This window comes from Ricinus communis, chromosome 2, assembly GCF_019578655.1.
Source record: "Ricinus communis isolate WT05 ecotype wild-type chromosome 2, ASM1957865v1, whole genome shotgun sequence".
Classification (NCBI taxonomy): domain Eukaryota; kingdom Viridiplantae; phylum Streptophyta; class Magnoliopsida; order Malpighiales; family Euphorbiaceae; genus Ricinus; species Ricinus communis.
Window position 1 is genome coordinate 348,752 of NC_063257.1, and position 27,234 is coordinate 375,985.

At 36.0% G+C, this 27,234-nt stretch overlaps 6 protein-coding genes and 1 non-coding gene across 8 annotated transcripts; 2 read left to right on the top strand and 5 right to left on the bottom strand.

Annotated features, from left to right (window-relative positions):
• Positions 1–743: 743 nt before the first annotated feature.
• On the bottom strand, positions 744–3,006 carry LOC8273649 (outer envelope pore protein 21B, chloroplastic). Its single transcript, XM_015718491.3, has 7 exons — positions 2,782–3,006; positions 2,559–2,633; positions 2,313–2,465; positions 1,959–2,057; positions 1,810–1,869; positions 1,612–1,720; positions 744–952 (listed from the first exon to the last, which is right to left on the bottom strand). Exons 1-6 carry the CDS (start codon positions 2,872–2,874, stop codon positions 1,637–1,639), a joined length of 564 nt encoding a protein of 187 aa, XP_015573977.1. The 5' UTR covers positions 2,875–3,006; the 3' UTR covers positions 744–952; positions 1,612–1,636.
• Positions 3,007–3,104: 98 nt separating this feature from the next.
• Positions 3,105–6,666, top strand: LOC8273648 (dolichyl-diphosphooligosaccharide--protein glycosyltransferase subunit 1A). The gene is made up of 10 exons (XM_002510666.4): positions 3,105–3,317; positions 3,652–3,696; positions 3,858–4,492; positions 4,577–4,724; positions 4,793–4,969; positions 5,065–5,133; positions 5,291–5,380; positions 5,584–5,742; positions 5,852–6,076; positions 6,309–6,666. The coding sequence occupies exons 1-10, from the start codon at positions 3,219–3,221 to the stop codon at positions 6,498–6,500; spliced, it is 1,839 nt and encodes a 612-aa protein (XP_002510712.1). The 5' UTR covers positions 3,105–3,218; the 3' UTR covers positions 6,501–6,666.
• Positions 6,667–6,926: 260 nt separating this feature from the next.
• LOC8273647 (peptidyl-prolyl cis-trans isomerase FKBP18, chloroplastic) lies at positions 6,927–8,746 on the bottom strand. Of its 2 annotated transcripts, none has more exons than XR_007214709.1 (6): positions 8,365–8,746; positions 7,910–7,980; positions 7,749–7,835; positions 7,419–7,619; positions 7,268–7,327; positions 6,927–7,147 (listed from the first exon to the last, which is right to left on the bottom strand). XR_007214709.1 is itself a non-coding variant. In XM_002510665.4 (6 exons), the coding sequence occupies exons 1-6, from the start codon at positions 8,591–8,593 to the stop codon at positions 7,085–7,087; spliced, it is 660 nt and encodes a 219-aa protein (XP_002510711.1). In that variant the 5' UTR covers positions 8,594–8,746; the 3' UTR covers positions 6,927–7,084. The 2 variants fall into 2 exon arrangements, 1 of the variants encoding a protein (XP_002510711.1); XM_002510665.4 differs by having other exon boundaries at positions 7,470–7,619.
• A 48-nt stretch (positions 8,747–8,794) lies between these two features.
• Positions 8,795–14,172, bottom strand: LOC8269995 (MLO-like protein 9). Its single transcript, XM_048370689.1, has 15 exons — positions 13,295–14,172; positions 12,649–12,706; positions 12,304–12,533; positions 11,643–11,759; positions 11,482–11,539; positions 11,280–11,368; positions 10,830–10,904; positions 10,658–10,746; positions 10,519–10,568; positions 10,388–10,428; positions 10,130–10,303; positions 9,923–9,958; positions 9,753–9,820; positions 9,510–9,570; positions 8,795–9,435 (listed from the first exon to the last, which is right to left on the bottom strand). Exons 1-15 carry the CDS (start codon positions 13,421–13,423, stop codon positions 9,112–9,114), a joined length of 1,599 nt encoding a protein of 532 aa, XP_048226646.1. The 5' UTR covers positions 13,424–14,172; the 3' UTR covers positions 8,795–9,111.
• Positions 14,173–14,281: 109 nt separating this feature from the next.
• TRNAD-GUC lies at positions 14,282–14,353 on the top strand. Its single transcript has one exon. It is a non-coding gene; the product is annotated as a tRNA-Asp (tRNA).
• A 142-nt stretch (positions 14,354–14,495) lies between these two features.
• On the bottom strand, positions 14,496–19,791 carry LOC8273645 (protein S-acyltransferase 21). Its single transcript, XM_002510663.4, has 10 exons — positions 19,411–19,791; positions 18,492–18,605; positions 18,248–18,368; positions 17,644–17,846; positions 17,161–17,229; positions 16,870–16,941; positions 16,609–16,737; positions 16,151–16,231; positions 15,836–16,045; positions 14,496–15,663 (listed from the first exon to the last, which is right to left on the bottom strand). The coding sequence occupies exons 1-10, from the start codon at positions 19,453–19,455 to the stop codon at positions 14,743–14,745; spliced, it is 1,965 nt and encodes a 654-aa protein (XP_002510709.2). The 5' UTR covers positions 19,456–19,791; the 3' UTR covers positions 14,496–14,742.
• A 2,712-nt stretch (positions 19,792–22,503) lies between these two features.
• Positions 22,504–26,475, bottom strand: LOC8273644 (MLO protein homolog 1). The gene is made up of 14 exons (XM_015717956.3): positions 25,531–26,475; positions 25,375–25,432; positions 25,016–25,302; positions 24,811–24,927; positions 24,680–24,740; positions 24,505–24,590; positions 24,262–24,336; positions 24,086–24,174; positions 23,947–23,996; positions 23,801–23,841; positions 23,525–23,698; positions 23,403–23,438; positions 23,189–23,317; positions 22,504–23,103 (listed from the first exon to the last, which is right to left on the bottom strand). Exons 1-14 carry the CDS (start codon positions 25,654–25,656, stop codon positions 22,717–22,719), a joined length of 1,716 nt encoding a protein of 571 aa, XP_015573442.2. The 5' UTR covers positions 25,657–26,475; the 3' UTR covers positions 22,504–22,716.
• Positions 26,476–27,234: the final 759 nt, after the last annotated feature.

Here is a 27,234-nt window from a genome sequence, read left to right on the forward strand (position 1 = left end):
GTTTGTCCCCTCCCCTTAATATATCATTTCCATTATTTATTTATTTATTTATTCTATTCATTCATTCCAACTACCATTTCATTTCTGTTAATTACGTTTTCTAATAAAATCTTTTCCTAATTTTCTGAACCTCATCATATCTCCTTGACAAGCTTCCCTCTAATGTTTTTCTCTTTTGACCTTTTTAATTTTATTTTTTTTTGGTAAGATAAAAACAAATGCACTTCCATAGTTGGCGACTAGGATGATTAAAGAGATAGTAGCTAGCGGGTGTGATTACGATTGATGCGACAGACCAACTGATGTGCAACTTAATGAATATAAGCGTGTTGTATCAAGTACTGGGATCAAGTGTCCTCTTATCCTTTTACACCCGGGCGGGAGGCAAGTCTTGCTCTCACCTTTCACTTATGTTGGCATCTGCATTCCTAAGACGTAGAAAGAGCATGCTGCAGTGCCGGTTTAAAGTCCTTTGGGATGCCAGAAGACGGCTGGATAATCATGGGCTGCATTATTCGAAAACTAATTCTGACATGGAGATCCATTGAGTTTGCTTACCCTCTTTGTCTCAGGGAATCAGTTCATTCGATATCCTGTCAAAGCATTCTAGACCACTCGGCTCAACTCCTCATTATGAATTGGTATTTCTGTCTGCATTCATTGATATGGCCATTCTCTCACATGCAGTATGGCTGTACAATTTGGCATTTCTATATGCGTACAGTTGGGCAAAATGAATGGAATTTTGCAAAAGCTTTCAATCTTTTACCTTCTCTAAAAATGTGAATTCAATGTTCATTATTTAAAGCAAGATCATGAGGCTTATACCATTGAAAGGCGTATCATAGTTCCTATGCAATACAACTATGAGCATTTGCTGTCAAAATAATGAACAATCAACTTTTTGATAGGTTGATATACACTAGCTCATTGCATATCTCTCTTGTCAAGCCTGCAAGCAACAAGAAATTATGGTCGGTAAAACAACAGGCCGAAAATATCATATAGTTATGTATATTGTCATATATCAACATGAAACAAAGAGTCAGCCACAGTTACACATAGCTAAAGTGAACAGATAAAAAGATGTTTATAACAGTAAAATTCTTCATTAATTAGAGGTAGTAAGAACACATCAATGAGACCTTAGTTTCACATTTCTGGGAAAGACAGTTATTTCTTCTTGAACTTTCATGGTTCCTGGGGAGACCTTTCAAATTTGTTTTTCTTTTATAATTGTACAAAAAAACTGGACAGTAAGCTTGGGCTTTCATAATTACATCAAGGGCATCACACAACCGTCAACTATGATTTCCAACTTTTATATGTGCTCTGCAGATGTTTTAAAATCCTATCCATGCCAGACCAAGCTTGTCAGGCTACTCCAATCATCAGTATATATAAGTGCAAACTTTTCATGCACGGGTCTTACTTTATGGTCAAGGCTAATATGGGAGTGACAATTCAGCCCTCTACAATGGATCACAAGTTGAGAGCTGAGTCTAAACAGTCCTACAGATCTTTAAAATAGTAGCTAATTGCTCTACTAATAGTTTTCTCAATATCAATTAGAAATAAAATAAACAGAAATTATGCAGTTACACATCTCACCTCCAGAAGAACATGCCAACTCTACTCACAAATCGAATCTTACATTCCATCTCCCCTTCAAGTCAGCATTGAGGGTCCAATTATTTTCCCTAATTTGCATATAAGGCACCTGAAAGAGAGAAAAAGGATTAACAAAAAACACAGCGACATAAGAAAAAGGCAACCTGGACAACAGGGCTGAGGAAAAACCAAATTGACCATTAAAAGGTTGTCCTTTCTTGCTTTTCCTTTTCCTCTTCCCTGCTGCTCTATCTCTCCCTGAACAAAAGCGCAAATAAATAAGCAGGCATCATAAGACCATTAAGAATTAAAGTATAACAAGATGTGTTGTCCATAAGAAAAGGCACCTTCTCAGTCACTTTATATCCAACTTTGAACCTAACATCTTGGTCTCTCTGAAAATTAAATTTGCTCCAAGAAAATTCTGCAGCTCCTTCTGACTTCCTCTGGCAACATATGAGAGGACATTAGTCCCACAAGGAAGCAACAGATATAGATAAGACTACAAAATTTTATTTCAATGGCTATAATAAAATAATTTAATTTAAAAATACAGATAGAGTAATGTAGTAGTTAAAGATTTAATACTAATGCAGAAAGTGATGTTGTAACAATAGTATGTGATTCACCAAACTTAAAAGATAATTGGAGGTAAAGACCTAAGCATAGCCACTAACTAGACTAAAATGGAGAACTCGAACCTCTTTAAATTCTTTGTCAATTGTGCACCATCCCTTGACATTGAAGGTTAATAAACCATCACTAGTCACAGGAAAGGCCTTTTTTCCGCGAAGTCTATACGTGAGCTTCTCTTGTTTATCATACTGCACTCCCACTCCAAGGCTAGCCGACAACTACAAGTGATAACAACTATACACTTTTAAAAGAACTGAGCTTCGTATACTGAGTTTTCTGTCAAAAAATCAGGGAAAAAAAGAAAAACCTACATCTGGATAAAAGCGTCTTATCATTGCACTAACATAACTCGGCGCACCAATTCTTGTATCTAGCACTCCATGAACCTAACCAAATCAAAAGAAAATAAATTACAGGATTTTACAAGGATTCAAGCAATTTTAACATTTAACCAAAGTTTAATTAGATGTTACAGCTGCAATGTGTAAATTAAAGAGGAAGCGGAGCAAAATATGAAGAGAAGTGGAAATAGACCTGCAACTGAGTTTGAGAATCGGGAGGGAATTTTTGCTTAGCATGGATTTTTAGGGCTTTAGAGTCTCCTCCATATCTCATAGATGTCTCCATTCTGTTTCGTAAAATGCCCAATGCTGAAGCTGCTGTACCAAAATCCTACCAAATTACTATGGCACACACAACAGAGCAGACCAGGGTTTGTTGTGAAGGCCGCGGCACCTGCTTCTCTATGTTATCTTCGAGCTGCGGCTAACAAGTCACGTGACTTGACCTCCTTTAGCAAATCCCTTAACGCCACGTCTGATAGTTTATTAATAAAAAAAATAAGAATTCTCAACTGTGGGCTGGGCCGGCCGAACCCAAATGAATCATGCCCAATGAGTATCGAAGACAAAACAGCAAGTGACTGATAAACGACGGAGCAAGAGAGATCGAATCCCATAGCGAAGAACAATATGGGGTTTTGGCTGAGGTTTAATTTATTGATACTAACAATTGGGATACTCTCAACGCCTGTACTCTCCGATCTGCTCATATCCAAGGTCGATCGACGTGTAAGTGTTTCTCTCTTGCTAAGACGCTTCGAGTTTATGGAGATCTCATTTGATGTCCAATTTTCATGTGATTTATTGATGATGAAAGATGAAGTGATTGATGAAGAATGCGCCAATTGGCCAAAGAGTTTGTATTATTGTCTTAGGTTAGGTCAAGTTAAATAGTGAAAAGATTGGCCAAAGAGTTTGTATTATTGTCTTAGGTTAGGTCAAGTTAAATAGTGAAAAGATTAAAGAGACAGTGTTTCATTAGTTTGAGTTTTTATTTGTAAAGGTTTATTGTTGTTTCATGGTCTTGTTTTCTTATTGTTGTCTCTTGATTTTTATCTTGCAGATTGATTTGACTTCACAAATTGTACGCATCGCTTCAACTTTAAAGGTGCTTAAGTGATCTCCTCTCTGCAAAGCTCAAGTTACTTTAGGATTTTTTTTTTAAATTTATTTGAGTGGTTACATTCGTTTATTTTGTTTATAAATGTGAACTCTGTCAACTAAAAAGCATACTTAATTAGGTGCGTGATTAAATCTCATTCTTTTCAGGTGGAGAATGCTGGTTCGGGTGCAGTTTCAGAGTTTTTGCTGGTCTTTCCTGAGATTCAGGCAAAAAAGTTGGCTTATTTGACGGCAACAGTGAATGAAGGGAAAGGAAAAACTAAAATTTCTGGTGGTAGTCTCCCTATCGATGTTGCCAATCCTAAAGGAATGCCTCCTGCATTGAATGTTTATTCTGTATCATTACCTAAGGCACTTGGTGAAGGGGATACATTGACTTTGGATGTCTTGTCAGTATTTACCCATACCTTGCAACCATTTCCCGAGAAAATCACTCAGGCTGATATTCAGCTGGTATTGTTCCAGGAAAGTGCATACTATCTCTCTCCTTATGCAGTAAAGTTTCAGTCACTCAATGTTAAATTGCCTGATGCTAGGATAGAATCATATACAAAAATTGAGAACACTAAGCTTCATGGCTCAGAGATCAAATATGGTCCTTATGAAAACCTTCCTCCTTTCTCATACTCACCCGTAGTAGTGCATTTTGAAACCAATCAGCCATTCGCTGTTGCTCAGGAGTTAGTGCGAGAGATCGAAATTTCCCACTGGGGCAATGTGCAAGTCACTGAATATTACAATATTGTCCACCAAGGAGCTAAAAGCAAGGGTGAATTTTCCAGGTCAGTTATTGTGTTGTTCACTTGTTTCTGTTTTGTTGGTTGTATTTAAAAGTTTGATTCTTACTTGTTTTTTAAATTTTGCAGGCTTGATTACCAGGCCAGACCCAACATTCGTGGAGCATCAGCCATAAGACACTTTGTTGCAAAATTACCACCAAGAGCTCATTCCATTTATTATAGGGATGAAATTGGGAATATATCAACCTCTCATCTATTTTTGGATTCTAAAAAGGTAATATTTTAATTTATGCAGGTTAAATTGAATTACTGCTTCTGATTGAGTTACCTCTTTAATTGCAGACGGAGCTAGTTATTGAACCTAGATATCCGATGTTTGGAGGTTGGGGAACGACTTTTACAGTTGGATACAGTTTGCCTCTTCCGGACTTTTTGTTCGACTTGGACGGGAAACGTTTCTTGAATATATCATTTGCTTCTCCTATGAATGAGTTGGTCATTGATGATCTCACCGTGAAGGTTCATAACATAGCAATATTCTGGTTTCAGGTTTTGTATAAATGTGTATGTATGTCTGCTTTTCTTGTAGTCTTCATTCAGTATTTTGGTTGCAGGTTGTTTTGCCAGAGGGGTCCGAGTATTTATCCGTTTCCACTCCATTTCCTGTAAAGCAGAGAGAAGAGGTATTACAAGCCTATGAATTCATCTCATCTTCCTTTCCTCCTGGATTCTTAAACTTAGATTGTTTCTAGATATTTTTAATTTTATATACTTCTCTTCTATACTTTGAAAATCTATAGGTTTTCGACTTTACTTAATTGTATCTATGGATAATTGCAGAGCAAAACTTCCCACTTAGATGTTGTCGGCAGGCTAGTAGTTGTGCTGGAAAAGACTAAGGTCGTACCAGAGCATAATCAGTATTTTCAGGTACTTTTTTTGTTGCTTTGCAATTTGAGTAAACTGTATAGAAGCACTGAGATGCTGTTAGTTGAACAAACTTAAATGAAAAAACTCGCTATTACTTTGTTTCTTTAGTTTGATTATGCAATTTGCATGGCAGTTTTTGCTAGAGATTGCATATGAATATTGAGAAATTACCCTGTCTTTATTTTGTTACTATTATATTGCAGGTGTATTACAGGTTCAACAAACTTTCTATGCTGAGGGAGCCATTTATGTTGGTTATTGGATTTTTCTTCCTTTTTGTTGCTTGTATTGTATATGTGCATGTTGACTTGTCAATCTCCAAGTCTTCTCCTTCTTATTTGGCAAAACTGCAGTGGGATGATGTAAGTAGGGTTTCTTCATTTTATGCATTCCAATTTTTGAACTCCATAAAGTATAAACTCTCTGTTTTTCATGGAAACTCAGTATATGGTAAACTCTTTGTAATTCTAGGTGCGAGCAACAGTTCAGCAGGTTGAAAGAATTATAAATCAATGCCTAGCAACACATGAGAAGCTAGAAGCATCACTACGTGATCTTTCTAGGATCGGCGATATCCAAGCTTGTAAAATTGCTCGGAAGACAGCTGATGGATTGTTGAAAGAGTATTCAAAAGAGTTGAGGCCCTTACTAGCATTCTTGCAATCTTCTCCCACTGCTGCACATATATTGCCCAAGGTTCATTTCTTGTTTACATTTGCATAATTTGAATGGTTTAGCCATGATTTGTGGACATTGTCCCAGTATCATAGTCAGATTAAATTAGCTTAAATTGTTATTACTTTGAAGGAACTATAGATGCTATATGCTCAGGGCACGTAAGAGCTGATCTTATGCTACTATTGTTCTCTGCTATTTTATCTTGTGAATCAATCTTTCTGTCAAGGGAATATAATGGTTGTTTACACAGGTGGAAGAGCTGGTGGCAAAGGAGAAAGAATTGCAAGAGAGATTGATTGCAAAACACACAGCAATTGTGGATTGCTATGAAAAGAAGCTTGGGGGCCGTGAAATTGAGAACAGAGTTGCTTCACAGCAGCAAAAAGTTGTAGCCTTGAGGCAGGAGGTTGAAGATATTCTGGAGTACATTGATGAGATCTAAAATTAAATGGGTAGAAAATCTGAGCTTTAGGATCAAATTTTGTTTGTTACCCAAATTATATTTGACGAGCTTACTGCAATTTTTTATGGTTGTATTTTGCGAGACAAAGTTTGCACGTGACTAAGATAAATTGGAAATTTGAAAACCTAACTTGGGGAGAGTGGAAGTTATGGTCTTGAGCTAACTACTTGCTTAATGAAGATCTTGTCCCTTGTGGATTCAAATATGAGTACTCATTAAGGAGGGTATAAGTGAGCAGACCTGTTCGAACTCAGTTAGCATCCAAGTTGAATTTGGAGTAGTTCCAGTAATAAGTAGAGCCAACTACAACTAGAAGAGCTCTTGTGATAACAGTAGGGCAATAAACAAAGATGTTTTGATGATAAAAAGATTTGAGATTATAATTTTGAAGGTCCGAGTCAGAAATTTAGGAATGGCTATTTTATAACTCAGATTTTAACTTTTAGTAGTTGGGTCCATAATAATAATTACAAGTTGAATAGTAATGAAATAGTAGGATTGAATTCTCAAATCGAGTTTGTTCTGTCATGGGCTTCTCCTTGCAACCAAACCAAAATTTGACCTCATTTTACTTCAGGTGACGTTACTTGTAAAAGTTCAATGTCCAGCTGAAATGTAGCCCCTGGCTGCATTGCACATGAAATAATTTTGATCAGTTTGTATCGAGTGCCATATATTGTTTCTGAATTATCAGCAAGTAAGTTTTGCCATCTATATTAGCAGGTGATTGAGGAATAGGGTTTTACTGGAATTTCATTCATTCCCTTTTTCCCATAGCCAGCCTCAGGAGGAACGATTACAATCCTCTGTAAAGAGAAGAGAAGAAAAGAAAAGCCATAAGGTTAGACGAAAAGAATTACAAGATTAGAGAAAGTGAAAAGCTCAAAGAAAAGCCACCTGTTAGTTGAGCACATAATAATTTCAAAAGGATAATGATGTTACTGTCACCTTTCCTCCCAATTTCATCCCTTGTGTTATCGTATACATAGCAGCTGGGGGTTTTGGGGCAGCCTGTGCAGAAAATAGGCCATTTGGGTTGTCTACGAAGTCTCGCTTTCGTTCTTTGCCTGGAGGTGCTCCAACTTTGAACTCATACGGCTAATTTACGGCACCATAAAATGAGCATCAGCATTCTATATGTAATCAGATGATGTGATCCTTATTATCTGGGCCATTTCATGCACACAGTAACGCAGTACATTTTTTATGAGGGAGTGATATAATGACCTGTGCGATTATGCGATTTCCAGCCAAAAGCTTAGATTCTCTACTTGACACTGCTGTTATGCCCCTATACATGCAGTCAAAATGCACCTGCAATGAAGAAAGGCAATGAAACAAAAATGATTGAGAGAGGAATTTTAAGTTCAGTTTGGATTGCAATCGACCTGAACTGTTGATCCTTTCTCAGCTATCGGACCCTTTCCCTCAACAACATCATAATATTTCAACCCATCAGCTGTGTTTTTAACAGAGACAAAGCAAAAAAAGAAACGTTAATTTCAAATCAACCGTCAGGACTTCATAGTCCCTGCAGTTTTATGTGACTCAGGTTTTTGTGAACCTTAATTTTCAGTGTAGATATCAAGTATCACGTTTAGATTGTTTCAACTGAAATTAGTCTCAGTTTGAAACTCCATGAGCAACAAGCATTTGCATAAAGAAAAGAGAAAAGGAAATTGACAGACAGATTATCCTCTACCTTGGAGAGAAAAAGTTGACATTCAAGGATGTGAGATTGTGCAGTGAAGAGAGAATATCCCGGATTCTTATCAAATAGCATTTAAAATAATGTATGAAATACAATAAGTGACAGATTAAAGAAAGAAGAAGGGTAACTAACGGGAAGTGAGATAGTCTTCAAGAGGGATGTTCTTCTTGTTGCGTCTCTCTCTACCTTCTGCTAATTGAGGGAAAGAAATGAGACTTAAAGACAATGAAGATGTCAAAACCGCGCATCTTCTTGAAGTGGGTGTTGAAACAACAACTTGTTTTGGGGGTTCTTGTGATTGTTTTGATATAATTCGAAGATGATTAATTGCCCCTCTCTCTAAACTACTCGCCAGAGCCATGGCCGTTGGAATCCAAATTCATATACGGTTGTAAGACACTTCCACAAACACACACGCACACACGTTATCTCTTTCCACTGTCTCCCAAATTACAATTTTGTCCCTAGAGCTTCTTGTGCTTTGGTATATGCCTTGTTGCCTATGATAAGACAAACCTTTATACTCTTTCGCTTCAGTATTTAAGAAAGAAAAATGGGAAACTTAAAAATGTGCCCATGAAGGATTAAACCACATATATTCATATCCTTTAATGTTATCAAGAAGTTTAAGTCAGTAGTCGATAATTACAGTCAAAGGCTTTGCCAAAAAGAAGATCAGGCAATAGAGGGATGGTGGTGATCTTCCGTTGCATCAACTCTGAAGGGAAACTATTTTTTGAACCAGCTAATTTCCCTTTCTTGAAGTTAAAGGGCTGTAAAATTTTTTTTTAAGAAAAATAAATCTACTTCTACAGCTAAAACAGCAGCAGCATAATCTCTGTCACCTTCGGTCACTGGTTAATAAGCCCTAAAACATTATCAACTTAGTAGATCATGTTGTTGACCATATGGGTGACTTCCTTTTTCTTGATCTCCATCCAGATCCACAATAGCCATGATGTTTGCTGTCTGGTGAGGGTCTGCTCCGTCTGCTTCAACATCAGTCAATTCATGATCCCTTGGGTGAGAATGCATATGTGACGGTGACTGCGCAGGAGAGCTGCTAGGGCTTCCACCCAGTGTCTTGGTCGGCATGTGATCAGGCTTCCCCTCGTGCTTCTTTTTTACAGCATTTTTATGCCACTGTCTTAATGCCTTGGAAGTTTGCTCGTCAAAGATTGACCTCTTCATGGTTGATCCCATCTAAAATTTCCAACACCATTAATAATTTTCTGACACGATATCTGGAAAAGAATATGTGAAGAAGCAGACCATACCTGAGTAACAAGGGCGTAGAGTGGAAGTGTGATGTAGCTGCAGAGAATTTGTGCTCCTACCCTGTCGATTTAGAACTTTCAACATGTCATTGTCCGTTAACAGAAATTCTAGATTCATAATTTTATTCTAGCTTCCACAATTTTCCATTAGCAATTCTGATTTCAGAGATCTTTAATGTGCGCCCAAAAATGATTTTTATATAAATCAAGATGGAATATGGCTTGCTCAGAAACATGGCTTACCCGAGAGCAACTCTCAAGTATATAAGATTTATATCCTCGTGAAAACATGATTTCAACCCAAATTCATACTGCAGCAAGGAGAAAGAAGCATGATAATACATTCGAGACTATCTTAAAGGCGAAAAAGAAAAAGATTTGAACAAGATGGGGAAAGAAAGATCGAGCATTACCCATATCCAGAAGAAGTATGTAAGCTCGAATGCATTCTGGAGAGACATACAAACAGCTTATCAGAACATCCCAGAAATCATATATCACAAGGATACAAGGCCGGGCCTCAAAGAATACTTGTATAAAATTCTTTAAGAAAAAAAGAAAAAAACATAGAGTTGCTTCCAGTAGACATGGCCAAATATTTAACCATACGTAATACATACCTGAAAGAGGACAAAGTGGATGAGGAAAAGGACTAGCTGAGGCCAACTAAACCAAAAATGTTTGTCAGAGACTTGAACTAGTGGTATTCCTTGGACTACAGCATGTCTTTCTTGAATTTCAACCGCCATTTGTGTTATAATTGCTTGGAGCTTTGTTCCAACGGCTAAGATTACCTTCAATAAGTAAAAGATTAATCTTTCATCTTGTAAAATTGTAAGCAACATTACAGAATTAGTCTTCTGTGGCAAATTTCTTACGAATATTGGAAGTACAGAAACCCAGTATATAGCCTGCCATCCTGAAAAGGCAACCAAGTAACATCATCTTATGATCAAACCAGACATTAAAAACTAACAGAATTGCTTAAAAGAAACTTAAAAGGACTAACCATGAACATTAAAAAGCAGGAAAACCACCACAGAGGCCCAGAGTAGTGGACTGCAAGGTCATGCACAAAAATAATAATTCCAACACGGTTTCAATCTATAATAATCACAAGTTCTAAAGCCAGAGACTTTGTATTTTACCTGATTCCAACGACTACCTTGAAATCATCTTCTAATGATCTTTTAATGTATTTCTGAAAGTCAAACTTGCTTCCAGGTGCTAAATGAACCTTTAAGAATAAATCAGTTAATTTAGGAACCATAACAATTCACTCAGGATGATGTTGAGATCTTTATACTAATGAAAACTCACAGAAATGAATCCATGTCGCATGGCCAAGTAGTCAGCTTTTGTAACGGATCTGAAGAATTGTCGAAAGAAGCATACCTGCAAAGATGAAAAATACAATCACTGTATCAACTAGAAAGAGATAACATTATGAATACGAACCTGCATTAGAATTTCTTTGGAGTTCAGCTAATTAAGTTATCAAAAACAAAATTTTCAGCAAAATGACTTGCATGCTTATTTCAATCATCCGGCAACAAATTAGTTCTTTTTCTTTCTCCCAGTTGTTTGTGATGTTTCAATGTAACAGAATTTGTTAATGTATCTGGAATTCTGATTCAAGTGTCTGTATGTCTTCCAGAAAGTTGAAACAAGAAAAAGAAAAAGTGGAATTGTGTATTAACACATTGGTTTACCACCAAAATTTCTATACAATAACATAATTGAAAATGAGAAAAATAAATAAATTCTTACAACGTAATGAAGGGCTGGCATTTTTGTCCAGAAACTAGTGTGGTCCCTTACAAACGATGTCTCGTGAGTGAGCCTGAATCTTGTTGGATCTGTACAATTACCAGATTCACAATTCAGTACTAAAATGAATTAACTTTAATCGCACTAAATAATGGATATGCATTGCAACTCTCAGTGCAGGAGTTTACCAACATTAACATACCATTCAGGGCATCATGATCCTTGGAGCTTTCACGTTCCCACTCCTTCCAACCACGAATCTTCACAGAAAAGAATCGTAATTGAGAAATTATATAGTCCAAATGGCAAAGCTTAAAGATCTAAAACAAAATTATGATAGAAAATCAGAAGTGCACACTTCACCTTTAATCTTCCAAGCATCATTGTTATGGCACTATAGATTACATGGAAAACTGCTAAAAAGAATATGAAGATGTGCAACTGATGCAGTCCATTCACAGATATCAGCGGCACGTGCCCCTATAATAGCAAAGTAGCAACCACAAATAATGGGAGAGGGGGAAAGGTACAAGTCAAGTCATCAAATGAGCTATTTTATATTTTTGAGAACTTTTATATCATATAAAAGGAAGCAAATATATCTTTCCACTTTGCAGAAGAGTGAATGAAATATACAGAGTTTGCTCCCAGATCGCTTCACTCAGCACAGTTATTTCACCAATTAAGCCTTGGTTCCATGGGATGGCAGTAATAGTATAAGCCATCAAATTATATAGAACGTACTATGGCTGTTTCACCGTGAAGAAACTAAATAAAATTGCAATTTCCTAGTATTGCCTCAGTTTATTTGAGCGGCAGATGTTGCCAAATTGTTATGACAATTTTATAATCTTTGAGTTTATTACAATACCATCAAACTTCATCACCCATGATTTCTAGTGCAGAATGCATCAACATCCCTTTTCAATTCCATACAGCCTATTTACAGGCTCGGTATGTGTATAACCCTAGTTAATTCACCATGAGAAAAGATATAAAATAGAATACCTAGCTCTAAACTTACCGCTTTGCATCCTGCACCAGAGCTATCAGCTGCTAAAAATCTGCGATCATACAATAGAAGCCTGCGATGATGGTCCTCTTCCTTGAAAGGGTCAGAATCAGGTTCATGATGCTTACCCTTTTGGGGGCAAGGTAACATTGTATTCGCAAACTTTTCGCGAATACAAATTCGGGCAATGAAGTTCTGACTGAATGTCAGAAGCAGAGATATGAATCCTAACACCATAAGCTCTGCAAAAAAAAAAAAAAAAACTGATGAATTGGAATTCACATAAGGCCACATAGAAAACCACAATAAGTAGGAGTGAAACAGAAAGGATAGAAAAAGCACAATATGAAACTTTACCTCCTTTCACTTTCTCAAGAGCTTCATAGAGAGCTCTCTTGTGTCTTTCTTGAAACCACTGAGAAAAAAATGAAGCAGAAGGAATGGAGATCAATTATAGCAAAAGAGGAAAAAGAAAAACAGAAGTGCTTGTATGGGCCTTGACATTAAGGTAAAAGATGAAGCTAAGGCACAAATGGGAAAAAAATGAAGCAGACTCCTCTTGTATTTATCAGATGTATCTAACCAATATATGATGATAGCAAAAATAAATTGATGACTTCCGCCAAATTCTACGTAGATCATACACAACGTCATAGAATATATTGAAATATAATTTAAAAAAAGACTTGGATTGTCAAATCTTAACATGCCAACTTATCATGTAATATAAGAAATAGGACAAGTAACAGAACTTGAAATGCCATTTCTATACCCAACTTACAAAACCAATACAAAATCTGCTGCATGGCAATATAAGGAGTCCTATCAAAAAAAAAATTTTAAAAAAAAGTGAAGAAAAAGAAAGGAAGATTTTGATTCCTGGATTGCATCAAACCGAGGCCATAAATTGAACCAACAAGAGCCCACAAATCATATTCTTGACAGGAAAAAGGAAACAGTCAAGGTTAAAAGTTGAAAAGCGATAAGAGAATAAAAAGTGAACCTCTCCAGTCCAATGAAGAAACTTCTCTAAAATGATAGAGAGTAAAACGATGATAGCACAAACTGCAGCGACAGCCCATGTGGGTGTCTGGTCAAGCTCCCTTGCACCTGGGGTTTCTCCACCTGCCATTTCTGAAACCGCCCTTTATTTTTATTTTCTTTTCTATATGATTATATAAGCTTGTTCACCAACAAACAATGTGCATATAAAAACTCAATGATCTAATTCTAAATATTTTCTTGATCCTATACAGCTTTGGCAAAGCAATGAAGGTGATGAATAATGCAGCGAAAGTAATGATGTTTGACAGAGATTCTTTGGCAATTCTGCATCAATGCGTGCTTTCTTTCTCCCTTCTTTCTTTGTCTTTTCCCATTCAATAACGGTATTGAACCAGAAATACACCTAGAAAAACAAGTGACGGTTATTAAAGGTTGGCCAATTTTTTTGGTGACTGGTATCCTATTTTTTTTGTTATTATTATTTTTTAATGGCCTTATATTATATATATGATAATACTCAATAATAAAGGATCATATATTCGATAAAGGAAAATAATTAATTTTCTTTTTCTTCTGGATTACAGATATTTCTATCTATTAATTAAACAATAGCAAACAAGTACCCGACCTGCCAATAAATGTCCTTCAATTTATATCCATTAATGCCATTTGAAACCTTTTCCTTTTCTTTTCTTTTGGAAAGAATAAAATCAAAGCTTAGCTTTAACAGATGGATGAAATCACGTATAAATGACATTGATTAAGATCAATTTGAACAAAAAGCGATTCCTAAGCTCAGACTTCCACCACCAGTATTTTCGCAATTGCAGGACTTGGCGTTTTGACAAACACCATTTGAACGACATTGTTTTCCTGCACCTCCAACAACAGCCTCCCTCTTTGATTATCTGATGGAACGGAATCATTAATTCTGGTTGGAGAAGTACAAATATTGAATATTTCTTTTTAACAAATGTCAACAACAGTCGTTGTAGTATAGTGGTGAGTATTCCCGCCTGTCACGCGGGTGACCCGGGTTCGATCCCCGGCAACGGCGATTAACTTTTTTGTTTTTTGTGATTATCTAAGAAAATATTAATTTCTGTTATTCATATGATCTAGTAGTGGAGATGCAGCGGGCAGAGTTCGCTAACTAAACAAAAATGGCGGAATAGTCTGATTGCTAAATAGACATAAGCTTGAATTAATCTGTGAGAATCTCTTTATAGGGGTCAGTAAAAATAGCACAGATATGAGACATCCAAAAGCTGGGTAGAATTCCCAAAGTTAAAAAAAAAGAAAAGAAAAAAATTAAATAAAGAGGGGGAAGAAGTGTAAAAACTAAAAAAGATATCAAAATACTGCACAGGGAAACATGAAAACTCATATGAAGATATCCCGATTCTAACACATTACTAATCCTTCATGTTAATCATTTCCGTGCTTTTAAGGGAATCTAGATGAAAATTGGTTTTGCTGAGAATCACTTGGAACAAACACAGGAAGTTGGCCACCTCTCTGTGATCTCCCCTGCTGATAATGAATTGATGTTGATCCTCTATCCACCTCAGGAGCCATTGAACTTCCATTTCTTGTCCCTCTGCCTGGCGGCTCATTTACAAGTGGACCGCCAAAGAATATATTTTGCTCTGTGTACAAAAGCTCAGCTCTGGGAACCTGAGCAGAAGAGCCAATACCCCTAGAAGTAGAGGAGACAAAGCGTCCTGCTTCAGGATCCCAATAAACTGAACTTCTTAAATTCTCCATTGCACCAAGGTTTCTTCTCATAGAAATTTGAGCCGCATTTTCGCGTAGTGCGCTTGCATTTGCTTCGCTTCTCCTTGGAGATTGATTTGCCGATGCTTGATATATGGGGTTGAAATGGTCCCTGCTTGAAGTTTGCTGCTGCAGCGGAGAACTGGTGAGGTTAGAGACGTTAGCACTGCTGAAGTTACTAAGACTCTGCTGGCATGCTTCAACATCATCCCTGCTGGTATGACTCGTATTGCTGGGAGCATACGAATTGCTCCTGGAAGGAGATACTCTTGTTGTTCCTGTTCTAGCATTCCTGTTATGAAACCCTTGATCGGTGCTCACTGGACTGCTCCTTCCACTAACATTACTGCTCGATAAATGATCAGTGTCATATGGATGATGTCTTGAACTTATGGGACGTAGCACTGATGATGATGCTCTAGCCTTAGCTGCCGCCTTAATCGCCTCATTGGAATCCAATTTGGCCAGTTTCCATGCACTGATTCGAACGGGATGCCGTGGTAGTTTTTTGACTTTGTCACCTTCTTGTACTGCATCTGGATCAACAGTCGACGGTAGGCGTCCTGGCTCCAAATGTGGAACAATTTCATCCTGTTTATTCAAGATCCGGAAGTAATCAAATTGTAACCTCAATTTGCTGTAATTGAAAATGAATGAGACCAAAGATGCATGACATAGAATGTTGACTTGCTCAAGTCCAAGTAAACTATTGTCCCAAATACAAATGTCTTCAACTTTTCAGTTAAAACAATGGCAACTGTACCTGGTGGTCCATGAAAATTCTTGGAGGAGTACACCAAGCACCTTTATATTGCAAGCTCATTCCAATAGAGCTTCTGCCACTCAAAGCAGTCACAGCTGAACTGGTTGGTGAAGATGGCAAACTTTGTTGATCTCCTCCTCCATCCATAGATGGTCCAGGTGGTTCACTTTGAGTTCTCATGGCAACAACATACTCATATGTCGTGATACCCTGCAACCATAAACCATAAGTGCCATAGTTTGGTTATTAATTAAGAAAACAAATAATAAAGGCACAGAGACATGAGTGAGAGAGAAAAAGAGAATAAATGTACACCTTTCGAATCAGAATCATGTGGAAAAAGAATAGCTCTCCCAATGGAACAGTGGCAAGAAAAGAAACAGCTGTGCAGACTGCCTGCAGACATCATATTGTTAATCTTGGATAATATGATCTCACACAAAATCACAGGTGCCAGACCTGTTTAAATTCCATCAGCAAAATCCAAAAAGCACCTCATATCCTGGTTTCTTTTTTCTTTTCTGAAATTTCCACTGATTTCTACAGCAGTTAGCTTGTTTTCAGATTACATTCGTTTTTCAATGTTACACCATATTAAGTATCCCTAGCCCCATCATTTCTCCCGAATGATGGTTGACATCTAAGGTGTTGATCACTCTTGTCACATCCAGGCCAGTGTATCATAATCTATAGTGCCCCGATCTATTTGATTCAAAGTTTCTCAATTGAATAACCAAAATGTATACAGAAGGGCACAAGGTTGGGAATATTACCACCACAGTAGCAAAGGGGGGACGGGAGAATCCAATACCAAGCTTCTCGGTTATTTGATGGTCCATGCCCTTTCTATCTACAAAACATCGAACCAGGACAGCAACACCAACTCCAAATTCGACAACAAGCTGATAGCAGATGTAAAGAGAAGTAGATGTAAGAAATGTATTTAATGAGTTTGGGAATCTAACTGATAAAAAAAGAAAATGATCATGGAAGAAAGAAAGGAAAGTCTGCATGGAATTTATCTCAAATTTTACCCAAACAAGGCTAGTTGCCATAAGGGACACAAAGGTGATATAATTCTTCCTTCCCACACAATTGTTCAACCACTGCACCATCCGAAGGAAAAATCTCATCAAATCAATAATGCTAAAAACAAAAGGTGATGGTAAGTGGAAAAGACTATTGACATCCTCTTTGGGAAACATGGCACTAACACCAGCTATAGACTATCAAATTGAGCAGCATGAACTTATAGGCAAATTTCCCATGAAATTGTCAACTATTAACTAGGTAAAAACCAGCCAGGATGCACATTTATATCTTACCCGACAATGATGATCAAATCCATCCACACACTTGTCACAACTTCTGCAATGTTTGCTGAACTTACGCACCTAGGTAAAAAACAAAGTCAGTACCATCCTACAATAAGAAAGCTTGCTAAGAAAAGAGAAGGGGAAGGTGGAGAGGACATAGACTCCAAAAGAACTGTTACTCTTCTTTCTTCCTTTATGGAATAAAACAAAAGTACTTGTGTGCACACATGAATTTCAACCCCTCAAAAGTTCTATCAACAAAGCTTGCTCAAAACACTATATATGGACCTTCTCCTTAAACAATGGACTACTAACTTAACCAGGACTTAAGTGTCTTAAATTTAGATTAAATTTCTAACCCTCTTTACACTTTTTTATCCTTGCTTCCTCTATTTGTTCCTTATCACTTGTTTCTCCTTCATGTGCACATGCCATTTGTGAAGAAAGGATCAGGGGTTTCTGAAATAAATTTTTTCACAACAATGCTCGTACCTCTGCATTGCACAATGTGCAGAATAAAGCCTCCTCCCCAGATTGTTCCGGAAGAATATCTTCATCTCCACGGCAGTCATGTTTTACAAGAAACCCACAAAAGAAAACCCCAACTGTTGAACACAAACTTGAACCGTGTTTATGTGATCTTCCTCCATCCTTTAACCTTATCTTGCTAGGTTCTTCAATGAAAGATGCATTTCCTAGTCGAAATCATGAGGCTTTTGTAAGATATTAAAAAGAGCATACAATACGCAGAAACTTCTATCCACCATTAAAATTCTTCAATATTAAGAATAAGTTCCAAACTCATTTCATTCAGAATGGCGAGCAAGTGCTAATGTATTCACATATGTCCATCATGTGGCAAAACAATAGATAGGACAGACATATATTAGTGGAGATCCTGATGACGAAATCGTAATCATTCATTTTAGACAACTTTTAATGATCCATTTTTCTTCTCTCTGAAGGATCAGGGCACATGCTAAGGTGTTATGGCCATCCTAATCAACAGCAGATTACACAGAAAATGACGGATTCCAGCCTACATCTATGTGTCAATAATTATTAAGAAAGAGAACTATATTCCAAGGACACTAACCAGGCAGATCTGTGCCGTTTTGTGATTTATGGCCTGCTGTCTCATCAGCCTCGAGCAGAATTCCAGGATCAGCAGGATCAATAGCAGTGCATCGTACATAAAGAATGAACACGGCAAGAGCCTGGATATTAACCAGGAAAAGAGAAATACGAACATGAACATATTGACAAGGGAAACAAGCTAGGAAGAAACTGCAGATTCATTATTGAAGAAATCAGGAAAAAAAAATCGTTGCTGTGCTCACCAGAACAGAATAAACACCAACAGCCACATATTCATAAATATCCTTCCCAAGAAAGGGTGCAAAGAAGGCATAATATGCAACAGATAGCAAGAAGAAAACTGTTATAGCCACGATCTATGCACCATAACAAAACAGAAAAAGAATATTAGTATCGCTTATCACTGAGACAATAAAAGGGCAGGAGATCATCACATCTATTTAGAAATTGACCAAAAACATAAAACAGAGGCATAGAAATTGTCAGAGGATAATGAGTTTGGACTATCATCTTTTCATTGTCTCCATGCTTAAGTTTCTATCATATCTATGAACTACACTATGCCTTGGCAACTCATTCCATCTCTCACCAAGAAACTTAAATAGGACTTCCTTATGCAAAATGACTTTCTTTTCTTAGGTTTTAAGGACAATGATGTGAAATGCAGTAAAGCAACCCCAGCGACATTGAGCAATTAGGGTTTCATGTGATCATTTGTCACAGAAATCAAGCAATTGTAAACAAGAAGTCAAATAGTATCTGCTAGAATAAAAAATTTCATCATTTACAAAGCATTCTACAATACAAGTCCTTTTCCTTTCTATCTTGGGCTAGAATAATCTGTCAGAAACAGAAAAGAGAATTGCAGCATATCCCATCTACAAATGCCATAATATAAAAATCACAATGGAACAGTGCCAAGCACTGCAGAAGAAGTCACCAAATTAAATTCAAAAGTAAAGCAAATCCAGGCATATCCATAATTAAAAAAAAAAAAAAAAACACACAATAAATATGCAGTGGCTTCAGATATCACTAACCTAGCTAGATAAGAAACCCTTATAATTATAACTCAAGTATCCCAATAAAACCCGATTTTCAACCATAAAAAGAACGGTAACAGATGCAGAAACCAAAAGAAAAAAAAAATCAATACAGTACCTGAAAAGTGTGAACAGGGAGTTGCCATCCATGACGCCTAGCCATAACGAAAGAATAACAATAATAAAAATCAACACCATCTACACTCTAAACCCACCGTTTTTTCATTTAAAAATAACACTGAATGCATAATTCAGAAAAAAAAAAAATGATAAAAATAAAACTTGGCGCATTCTTGTATTTTGAAATTTAGTCACTAAAGAGCGAGCTCAATTTCCACCCAGATGCTAAAATGCAATTTTAAGACTGCCCAAGGACTGCATTTTGAGTTTCCGGGTAAATATTTTGATTCATTGATCGAAGAGACTTGAGGAGAAGAAGCGGAGAATAAAAAAAGGACTTGTTAATGACTATACTTTGAGTATTATAACCGTTCCGTTTTTTAATAAACACTGTTTTTGCCGGCATGCTAAGTGCAAACTTTTCTTTTTCTCTAATTACATTATCGGGCCCATAAAAACCCAAATTTGCAAAAGCATACTCAGGTTTCACCTTCTCGAGTAGATTCCTAATTAATGATAATTAGTTATGTTGTCAATGTCATTTATTAAGATTTGTCACAAAATAGTTAAATTTCATCATTTTAGTGAATAGTGGGTTACTACTGTGTTTGGGTGTAAAATTAATGTGATCTTTTTGTATGAATGGACAAGATCAAGTAATGGCCCACCTAAATTTTATGTCAAATTAGTACAACATAATTGGAAAATTTCATTATAGCAAACCTTTCTATTTGTAGTTTAGAAATTGAGAGGGAATAACATTGTTGTCGTCATAGAAATAGAGCTAAAATTCAACAAGTTAATGATAGCTTCTCAAAGTAATTTTGCTAGCTGATGTAAATCAAGTTATTGATATTCATCATTATTGTTAAAAAAAAAACAATGTTATATTATTTATATCAATTAATAAAGACTACTTTATATGATTACCTATTAAGCTAATAATTAAAATAAAAAGTAGACTGCATTTTAGAGTAGATAAACTATTGAAATAGAATATCGAGAGTATTACCTAATTATAATTTCATAATAAAATGTGAATATAAATAAATGTAGCGTCAAATTCAATATTTAATTTATGAACGGGGTGAGCTTTAAATTTGAAGAGTTTTATTTTTTTTAAAAAAAAAAAAATCTTTATTTTCTTAAATGCATGCCAAATTTGCAACTTAAATAGATATAATTGGAAAGTGCACTAAAATGGGACAAAAGTACCAAAAATTTATCGAAAAAGATAATCCGGATTAAGATTTTTATTTATTCTAATAAAATTTCATTCGATCTATAAAGGCAATATCTTTTTCTTTTTTAAAATTAGGATACAAAGGTCATAATTGGGTAATAAAGCTTAAAAATCCTGAAAGGTGCCTAATAATTTGGTAAGAGGGGAAGCTTCTTCCTAAGTGATTGGTATAGTTAGAAGAATGCAATTTGAGTGCTTACCCATTAAACTATTCATTCTTCAACATGCACTTATATTCTTGTCCCAATTGCAAAATGCTTTCTTGATAAGTCATCTAAATAATTTTATATTCTAGTGGGAACATCTTGTTTATAATATTCATCTATTTGTCTCCTCCAAATTATTTTTTTTTTTATCTGGAGCTTTAATAATCTTACCAATCAATGATCAATAACATATGCTAATTTTCTCTTTGATCTCATGTGCATACACTAATTGTTTATCTTAAAATAATTTTGTTAAAAATGTATGTGGATGATTGAGGGGATTTACAACTAAGAAAATAATATATCTTTCTGATTAGTAGCTAATTGAGTTTATGTCTACATAAATACATCTAAATCAACCTTTGTTTTTTTTTTTTTTTTTTTTAAAAAAAATAAAATCATCAGTGGAATTGAAAGTAGAAAGGACAGCTGCACTATGAAGCAGACCATTAAACTATGCGACTTTAAAGAATTAAAGTGTCCTTTTCAGAAATAAATTAATTAATTTTGTAGCTGCTTTTCACATTTTCTTCTTTTTGTCAAGACCTTATCTTCGCAGTGTAGTTTGCTTGACACTTGTTTCTTTTATTTTCTTATCATTGTTCATTATTCACTAGCAATTGAACCTCACTGTCAGACTGTTAAAACAGTTGCAGATTGGTTTAATTGTTGTTACAGCCACTCAAAATCTAAATAAAAAAATTACACTTCTTACATTCTCAGCATTACTAGCTTGGCCCTTGAAGATGGATGGCATCATTCCTTTCCATCCACAAACAATAAACACTAGGCATAGAAGGTCACTTTCTTTCACTTATTTCTCAGGTTTCTGCCACAGTATTTCCTACTAAACCAGCTGACTTCTCTATGCCGAACCAGAGCAGGTCTAGTATTCCAGATTATCTTAGATAAAGGAGAAACGAAGGATGGATGGAAAATTTTCTGAGTGGAATTTTGCCAGAGCATGCACTCATCATTACTAGTGATATACTATCTGCAGAGTTTATATTTAATACTCAAAACTCTTGTAAATTGGCAGCCACATTATAAAATTGCGCCTTGGTATGCTCTGAGTACTCCAGACAAGTTTACTTCAGCTATCATTGGCTCTTTTCCCTTCTGAATTTGTTCGAAGCTGAAGTAACACAAAACTGTTTAGTACTGGATAACTTCCACTTAATCTCATCAGTGTAATTGTCCTGAATAGTGTAACTGCTATTAATAATAGGCTCAGCCAGACATTATATAACCCTTACAAAGATCAGACCATCGCCGCCTATTTCTTTCTGCATGCATCGGTAACTTTGGCACATTTCCTGAATATTCAATGATGGAACTTGTCAATCACTGAAGATCCTTCCATCCACCCAAGGATCATGACATTTCCATTACCTAGAATATTTACACACAGACATCTCTGATTTTACTTGTAAGATTCACTAGTTGCCTCCACATCCAACCAGCATCTATGGGTTTGTGATTCCCCAAATCTTAATTTCTTGAGTTTATTAGCAATTACCCACTGAGCCCATAATTAGATTCCAACTGATTCGCCATTTTGCCACTGTTTATAGAGAGTTGTTGACTTTGTCATATATCTTTAAAAGAAAACCCTATCCAATTGTTTTTATTAACAAGAATCTTCACTTGCAACATGCCTTTTCATTACTATACATCAGCAGTGAATTTACAAATCAATGAATTCGGGTGATAAATTATTATATCTTTGTTCCACAAAAATTTGAATTACTCCTTCCCCATCAGATCTATCAATTATATAATTACACAAAACAAAAGTACAGCTGAAGAAATGAAATCTTGGCCAAGTCACGAGCTGTGTGTGCATATATATTTTTCAAGTCTTGGCGAAGGAGAAATCAGTACTATGTGGTTCTTCAGTTTTAACAGGAACATCTTGCAATCTCGATTCATATCTATGTCGACTTGATCCTTCAGTCTCAGAAAGCTCCGATAAGTCAGTATCAGACAGGTAAGATCTCGGAGAATTAAGGACACTTTCAATGTCTGTTTGACTAGAACGGTACTTGTGGCCATGAAGCAAATGTATAGGTGACGCACCTTGGCTTGGTGTAGTACTTTCAACACTCATAAACCCTGGAGAACTGCCACCTCCTCCACCTGCTTTTCTTGATTTTTTTCTCTCTTTCGCTGCTTTCTGCCATTTTCTAAGTGCTTTTGTTGTTTGTTCTTCAAAAATTGCTTTCTTCATGTGCGACCCCATCTTTAAACGATTGTGCAGGAGTTAGGACAATTTCTCGAACCAAAAATATGGCAAAAATCATTAAGTTGGAATTATAAGTACTCACTTGTGTGACTAAGCAATAGAGAGGGAAGGTTATATAGCTACATACGAATTGAAGGGCCACTCCAAGAAATACCCTCGCCAGAATGGCTGCCAGGTTTTCGTGGAAGCAAGATTTCAATCCAAATTCATACTGCATATTTTATAGGTTACACTTCCATTATTCAACAAAACTGTACAAGAAATATCCATAGCATAAAATGATCGCAATTACTTACCCATGTCCACAAGAAAAATGCCATTTGAAATGCGTTCTGTTTCAGTTAATGATCAAATAAACATTAGTTTATGCTACTTAGTATAATGATAGATCAAATAATGCGCCCGTATTAATGTTCACCTGGAACAACGTATAATGGATTAATAAGAGAATCCATTGGGGCCGATTAAACCAGAAATACTTATTGTTAGGTTCAACTACAGGAGCTCCTCTGACCACTGTACTTCTTTCTTGGATTTGTTCAGCCATTTCTATTATAACTAATTCTAGTTTAGTGCCCACCATAAGCAGTATCTGCACCAAGACATTTCAAAAATTGAGGGACAACTTAAGTTCCATGTCAGTTATTTAACTATAATAAGATCTATCAGATGGATTTTTGCGCATATGTCTTACAATCAGTGGCACAATTGTCAACCAGGTCAGCGTGTACCATTCTGCAAGATCAAGTCAAAATGTGGATATTAATATGCTAGATGATTTTCTTTCTTGAATTGTTCTTTTGTACGGTTGAGATAAAAGCGAAGGAGCGAGGGATTTACTGTAGACATTTAGCAGCAGAAAGGCGATGGCGAAAACCCATAGTGGGATGCTGTGAAAATCAGAATAAAAGGTGAGCACTCAAGCTGCATAAAATCATTGCAGTAATTGAGGATTTTTGAAGGGGAAAATGGGAGAGACCTGATACCCACAACCACCTTGAAGTCATCTTCCATGCATCTTTTAATGTATTTGTGGAAGTCGAATTTACTATTTGGAGCAAAATGAGCCTGCAGTAATAGTGATGGGTTAGCTAGTCGCTTTAAGAAAACAACGAACAAACAAATAAGAAAGGCATAAACATTAAACCGACTTACATTAATAAACCCATTACGCATAGTTAAATAATCCACCTTCGTCACAGAACCAAAGAACTGTCTAAAGAACGCAACCTGCCAAATAAATATATACATGTAAACTGACTGGACTGGACCATCACAACCCTAGTTGAATCATGAATGTGACTCGGCCTCTTTTAGCATCTAAAATCCAAGTTAATGGTATAGTTTTACATGTTTATCTTGGAGAGATAGACAAAACGAGTATCATTATCAACTCACAATCCATCTGATTCCAGGTGCTGTAGAAATGCCAGAGTGACGCTTCACAAAAGAAGTCTGATGGGCCAATCTGAATCTTGAAGGATCTGGAAAGTTTACAAGAAAGGCCTAAAAAGTGGGGTTTTGGTCAAAGAGAAACAGCATATGCATAAAGTTTTTGTTTTGGCTCCAATACCATTAGTGAACTGGTACTCCAAGGATGAGGTTTCTGATTCCCAAGTCTTCCATTTCTTCATCTGATCGACAAGATTCAAGCAACTCTTAGAATCGATTCTGGAGAGTTAAAACCAAGGTAATGAAACTTACTTTTGCCTGTGCCAATGCTATAGTAAGGACGCTGTAAAGAACATGAAAAACAGCGAGAACAAATATAAATATATGCAATTGGTGCACTCCTGTTTGCGAGATCAATGGTATTTTCCCCTGAAAAATTGGACAAGATGTAAAAATGGGGATGAGACAAATGTATATAACTGAGTTGATAAATTTAAAAGATGTCCTGCTTAATTACCTTTTTGGCGCAATAATCGTCACCACCAGCAGCAGCTGCCAAACCTCTGCGCCATATTACATCTCCAGCAAATGAAAGCAACTTTCTCCGTCGATCGTCTCCATCTCCATTGCCGTTATCACCACCATCGGCTCCACTGCTACCGCCACCTTTGTCACTGTAGCTCTCTTCGTAGCCAGACTTGCAGGGGAGCATGTCGTCTCCATATTTGGCAGGGATACATATTTTTGCAATATATTTTGTACCCACAGTGAGCAGTAGAGATATGAAGCCTAACAGCATTAGCTCTGAAAAAAGTAACATTAACGTTACATATAATTGCCAAGTAACAATTACAAGGAAAGAACAAAGACACTGACCAGCTTTGATCTTCTCCAAAGCTTCGCTCATTGCCTTATTACGTCGTTTTTGAAACAGCTATCATATTATACAAAGAAAATAGTCATTCTCAGTGGGTAACAAATAAAATAATCAAAAGTGATGAGCATGACTTCAATTTCCTCGAGGTAACTCACCTTCCCTAATGAATGAATTACATGCTCTATTAGAACCGATATGACCACAAAAACTGCACAAACTAAGGCTAAAGCCCATGTGGGTGTTTCCTGAAGCGACCTCTCTCCAGAAGGAGCAGCAGCCATAGTTGGAAGAAAATCAAATTCCTAAATCCAATACATTAAGCCAAACTTTGTAGGTAAATATGGGAGACATTAACTATGCATTCAAACTTTTTTCTAATATGAAATAGAAAAAGAACAGGGACAAAGGTGTCGCGTTTTTTAGTCTAATATACGCCATGATCTTGTCATATACTTGATGTTCTTTTGCAAGAAGAAACAATTCTTTTACAGCAGAGAACTAAACAATGCAAATTTAAGCCGGCAGGTGTAATTCTTAAAAGCTAAGACAGAGAATGTTACAAAATCAACAGAAGCCGGCTTATTCATGCCCCATCATCCCCACTTGCCAATTATCATACCCGAAACTAATATTTTACTTTCTTCTTCAAGTAACATAGTTTTTTTTTTTAAAATTCTTATCTACATAATCCGCAACTCTCCTATGTATACCGAGTGGTTTTCTCTTTTCTTTCTTTTTTTTTTATGCATAAGGAAGTAACATAGTTTAAATAAATGTACAAGTTCTTACATATTAACTAGTTCCAATCAAACAAATTGCTGGTTTTAATCGGATTTTAATAATATTCATGTAGCTATTTGCATAACCCTTTTCGTTGATGCCTTAATCTTGGATTTGTGTGAATGGAGGTATTTTGTCATTCCTTTTATGCGGGGTGGGGTGGGTTGGAACTTGGAAGACATCGAAAGCGGTTAATTCTATTATTTTGTTCTCAACTGCACCAAGACCTTGTCATATTTTAATCCACGATAATAAAAAAAAGCCAATCAGGCTTAGGTTTATGGTTCCATATTTGGCTACTCTCTGCTTGACCGGGTCTTCTCATTGCACATTCCACATCTTAAATTCTTCTTCAGGGTATAACCAAAGGTCTTATTTGATTCTCTTTTCCTGTACTGTGTTTTTTAGTGCTAACATTCTCCACGTAATATTTAACTCAAATAATTAATGATTTTGGATTCCAGCTTTAATATTTGGTGAATGAAAGATAGAACCTTTTATTATTGATCTCATATGATGAATTTTTCTATAATTAAAATATAAGATTAAGAATAAATATAAGGGTTTTTTTCTTCTAGATTTTCAATGTTCTTAGCATTTTATTATTTTATAATTTTTTATATTTTAAAATATTAAAAAAAACAAAAAAATTATCCCAGTTAAAAAGGTATTTAAGGTTTCGGTTTTTCATTTTATAATATTGATCTAACATAATTTTAAAAATAATATTACAAGTTTGAGATAATTTAATTGCTGCATATTAAGCAACGAATTTCATGAATATAACTTAAGATTATAAGATAAATTTTTTTAAAACAACTGAATTCTATTTTTGAATTTCTATTCTCTCCGATTTATTATAATTTTCTTAAAATTGCATTATTGACTTTTATTATCAAAACCGGATCCCAATCCAGGCCCACTCTGGACCCAAATAAAAAGGAAAAGAAACCAAAACTTACATGGTCTAGCCCGATGTTTTGACAGGCCTAATTTAGGGGAAAGGAGGGTCACTTCAGTCATCACTCAATAAAAAAATAATCAAACCAGAGGGCTAATATCAACGGTACAAAAAGCTC

What these genes read in the sequence shown, in the direction of transcription:
- LOC8273649 (XM_015718491.3), bottom strand. Translation starts at nt 2,874, where the DNA reads ATGGAGACATCTATGAGATATGGAGGAGACTCTAAAGCCCTAAAAATC. An exon ending in TTGACAAAGAATTTAAAGAG is followed by an intron (nt 2,058 to 2,312) that starts GTTCGAGTTCTC and finishes ATATGTTGCCAG; the next exon opens with AGGAAGTCAGAAGGAGCTGC. An exon ending in GAAAGGACAACCTTTTAATG is followed by an intron (nt 1,721 to 1,809) that starts GTCAATTTGGTT and finishes TCTCTCTTTCAG; the next exon opens with GTGCCTTATATGCAAATTAG.
- LOC8273648 (XM_002510666.4), top strand. Translation starts at nt 3,219, where the DNA reads ATGGGGTTTTGGCTGAGGTTTAATTTATTGATACTAACAATTGGGATA. An exon ending in TTGATGATCTCACCGTGAAG is followed by an intron (nt 4,970 to 5,064) that starts GTTCATAACATA and finishes TTTTGGTTGCAG; the next exon opens with GTTGTTTTGCCAGAGGGGTC. An exon ending in CAAAACTGCAGTGGGATGAT is followed by an intron (nt 5,743 to 5,851) that starts GTAAGTAGGGTT and finishes TTGTAATTCTAG; the next exon opens with GTGCGAGCAACAGTTCAGCA.
- LOC8273647 (XM_002510665.4), bottom strand. Translation starts at nt 8,593, where the DNA reads ATGGCTCTGGCGAGTAGTTTAGAGAGAGGGGCAATTAATCATCTTCGA. An exon ending in TGAAGACTATCTCACTTCCC is followed by an intron (nt 7,981 to 8,364) that starts GTTAGTTACCCT and finishes TTAAAAACACAG; the next exon opens with CTGATGGGTTGAAATATTAT. An exon ending in AGGGAATGAATGAAATTCCA is followed by an intron (nt 7,148 to 7,267) that starts GTAAAACCCTAT and finishes TGTGCAATGCAG; the next exon opens with CCAGGGGCTACATTTCAGCT.
- LOC8269995 (XM_048370689.1), bottom strand. Translation starts at nt 13,423, where the DNA reads ATGGCAGGTGGAGAAACCCCAGGTGCAAGGGAGCTTGACCAGACACCC. An exon ending in TTCTTCATTGGACTGGAGAG is followed by an intron (nt 12,707 to 13,294) that starts GTTCACTTTTTA and finishes TTTTTTTCTCAG; the next exon opens with TGGTTTCAAGAAAGACACAA. An exon ending in TCCACTTTGTCCTCTTTCAG is followed by an intron (nt 9,959 to 10,129) that starts GTATGTATTACG and finishes ATGTCTCTCCAG; the next exon opens with AATGCATTCGAGCTTACATA.
- LOC8273645 (XM_002510663.4), bottom strand. Translation starts at nt 19,455, where the DNA reads ATGGCTAGGCGTCATGGATGGCAACTCCCTGTTCACACTTTTCAG. An exon ending in GATTTGATCATCATTGTCGG is followed by an intron (nt 16,942 to 17,160) that starts GTAAGATATAAA and finishes CGGATGGTGCAG; the next exon opens with TGGTTGAACAATTGTGTGGG. An exon ending in GAATTTTCATGGACCACCAG is followed by an intron (nt 15,664 to 15,835) that starts GTACAGTTGCCA and finishes TTGAATAAACAG; the next exon opens with GATGAAATTGTTCCACATTT.
- LOC8273644 (XM_015717956.3), bottom strand. Translation starts at nt 25,656, where the DNA reads ATGGCTGCTGCTCCTTCTGGAGAGAGGTCGCTTCAGGAAACACCCACA. An exon ending in TAATTCATTCATTAGGGAAG is followed by an intron (nt 25,433 to 25,530) that starts GTGAGTTACCTC and finishes ATAATATGATAG; the next exon opens with CTGTTTCAAAAACGACGTAA. An exon ending in TCCATTATACGTTGTTCCAG is followed by an intron (nt 23,439 to 23,524) that starts GTGAACATTAAT and finishes TAACTGAAACAG; the next exon opens with AACGCATTTCAAATGGCATT.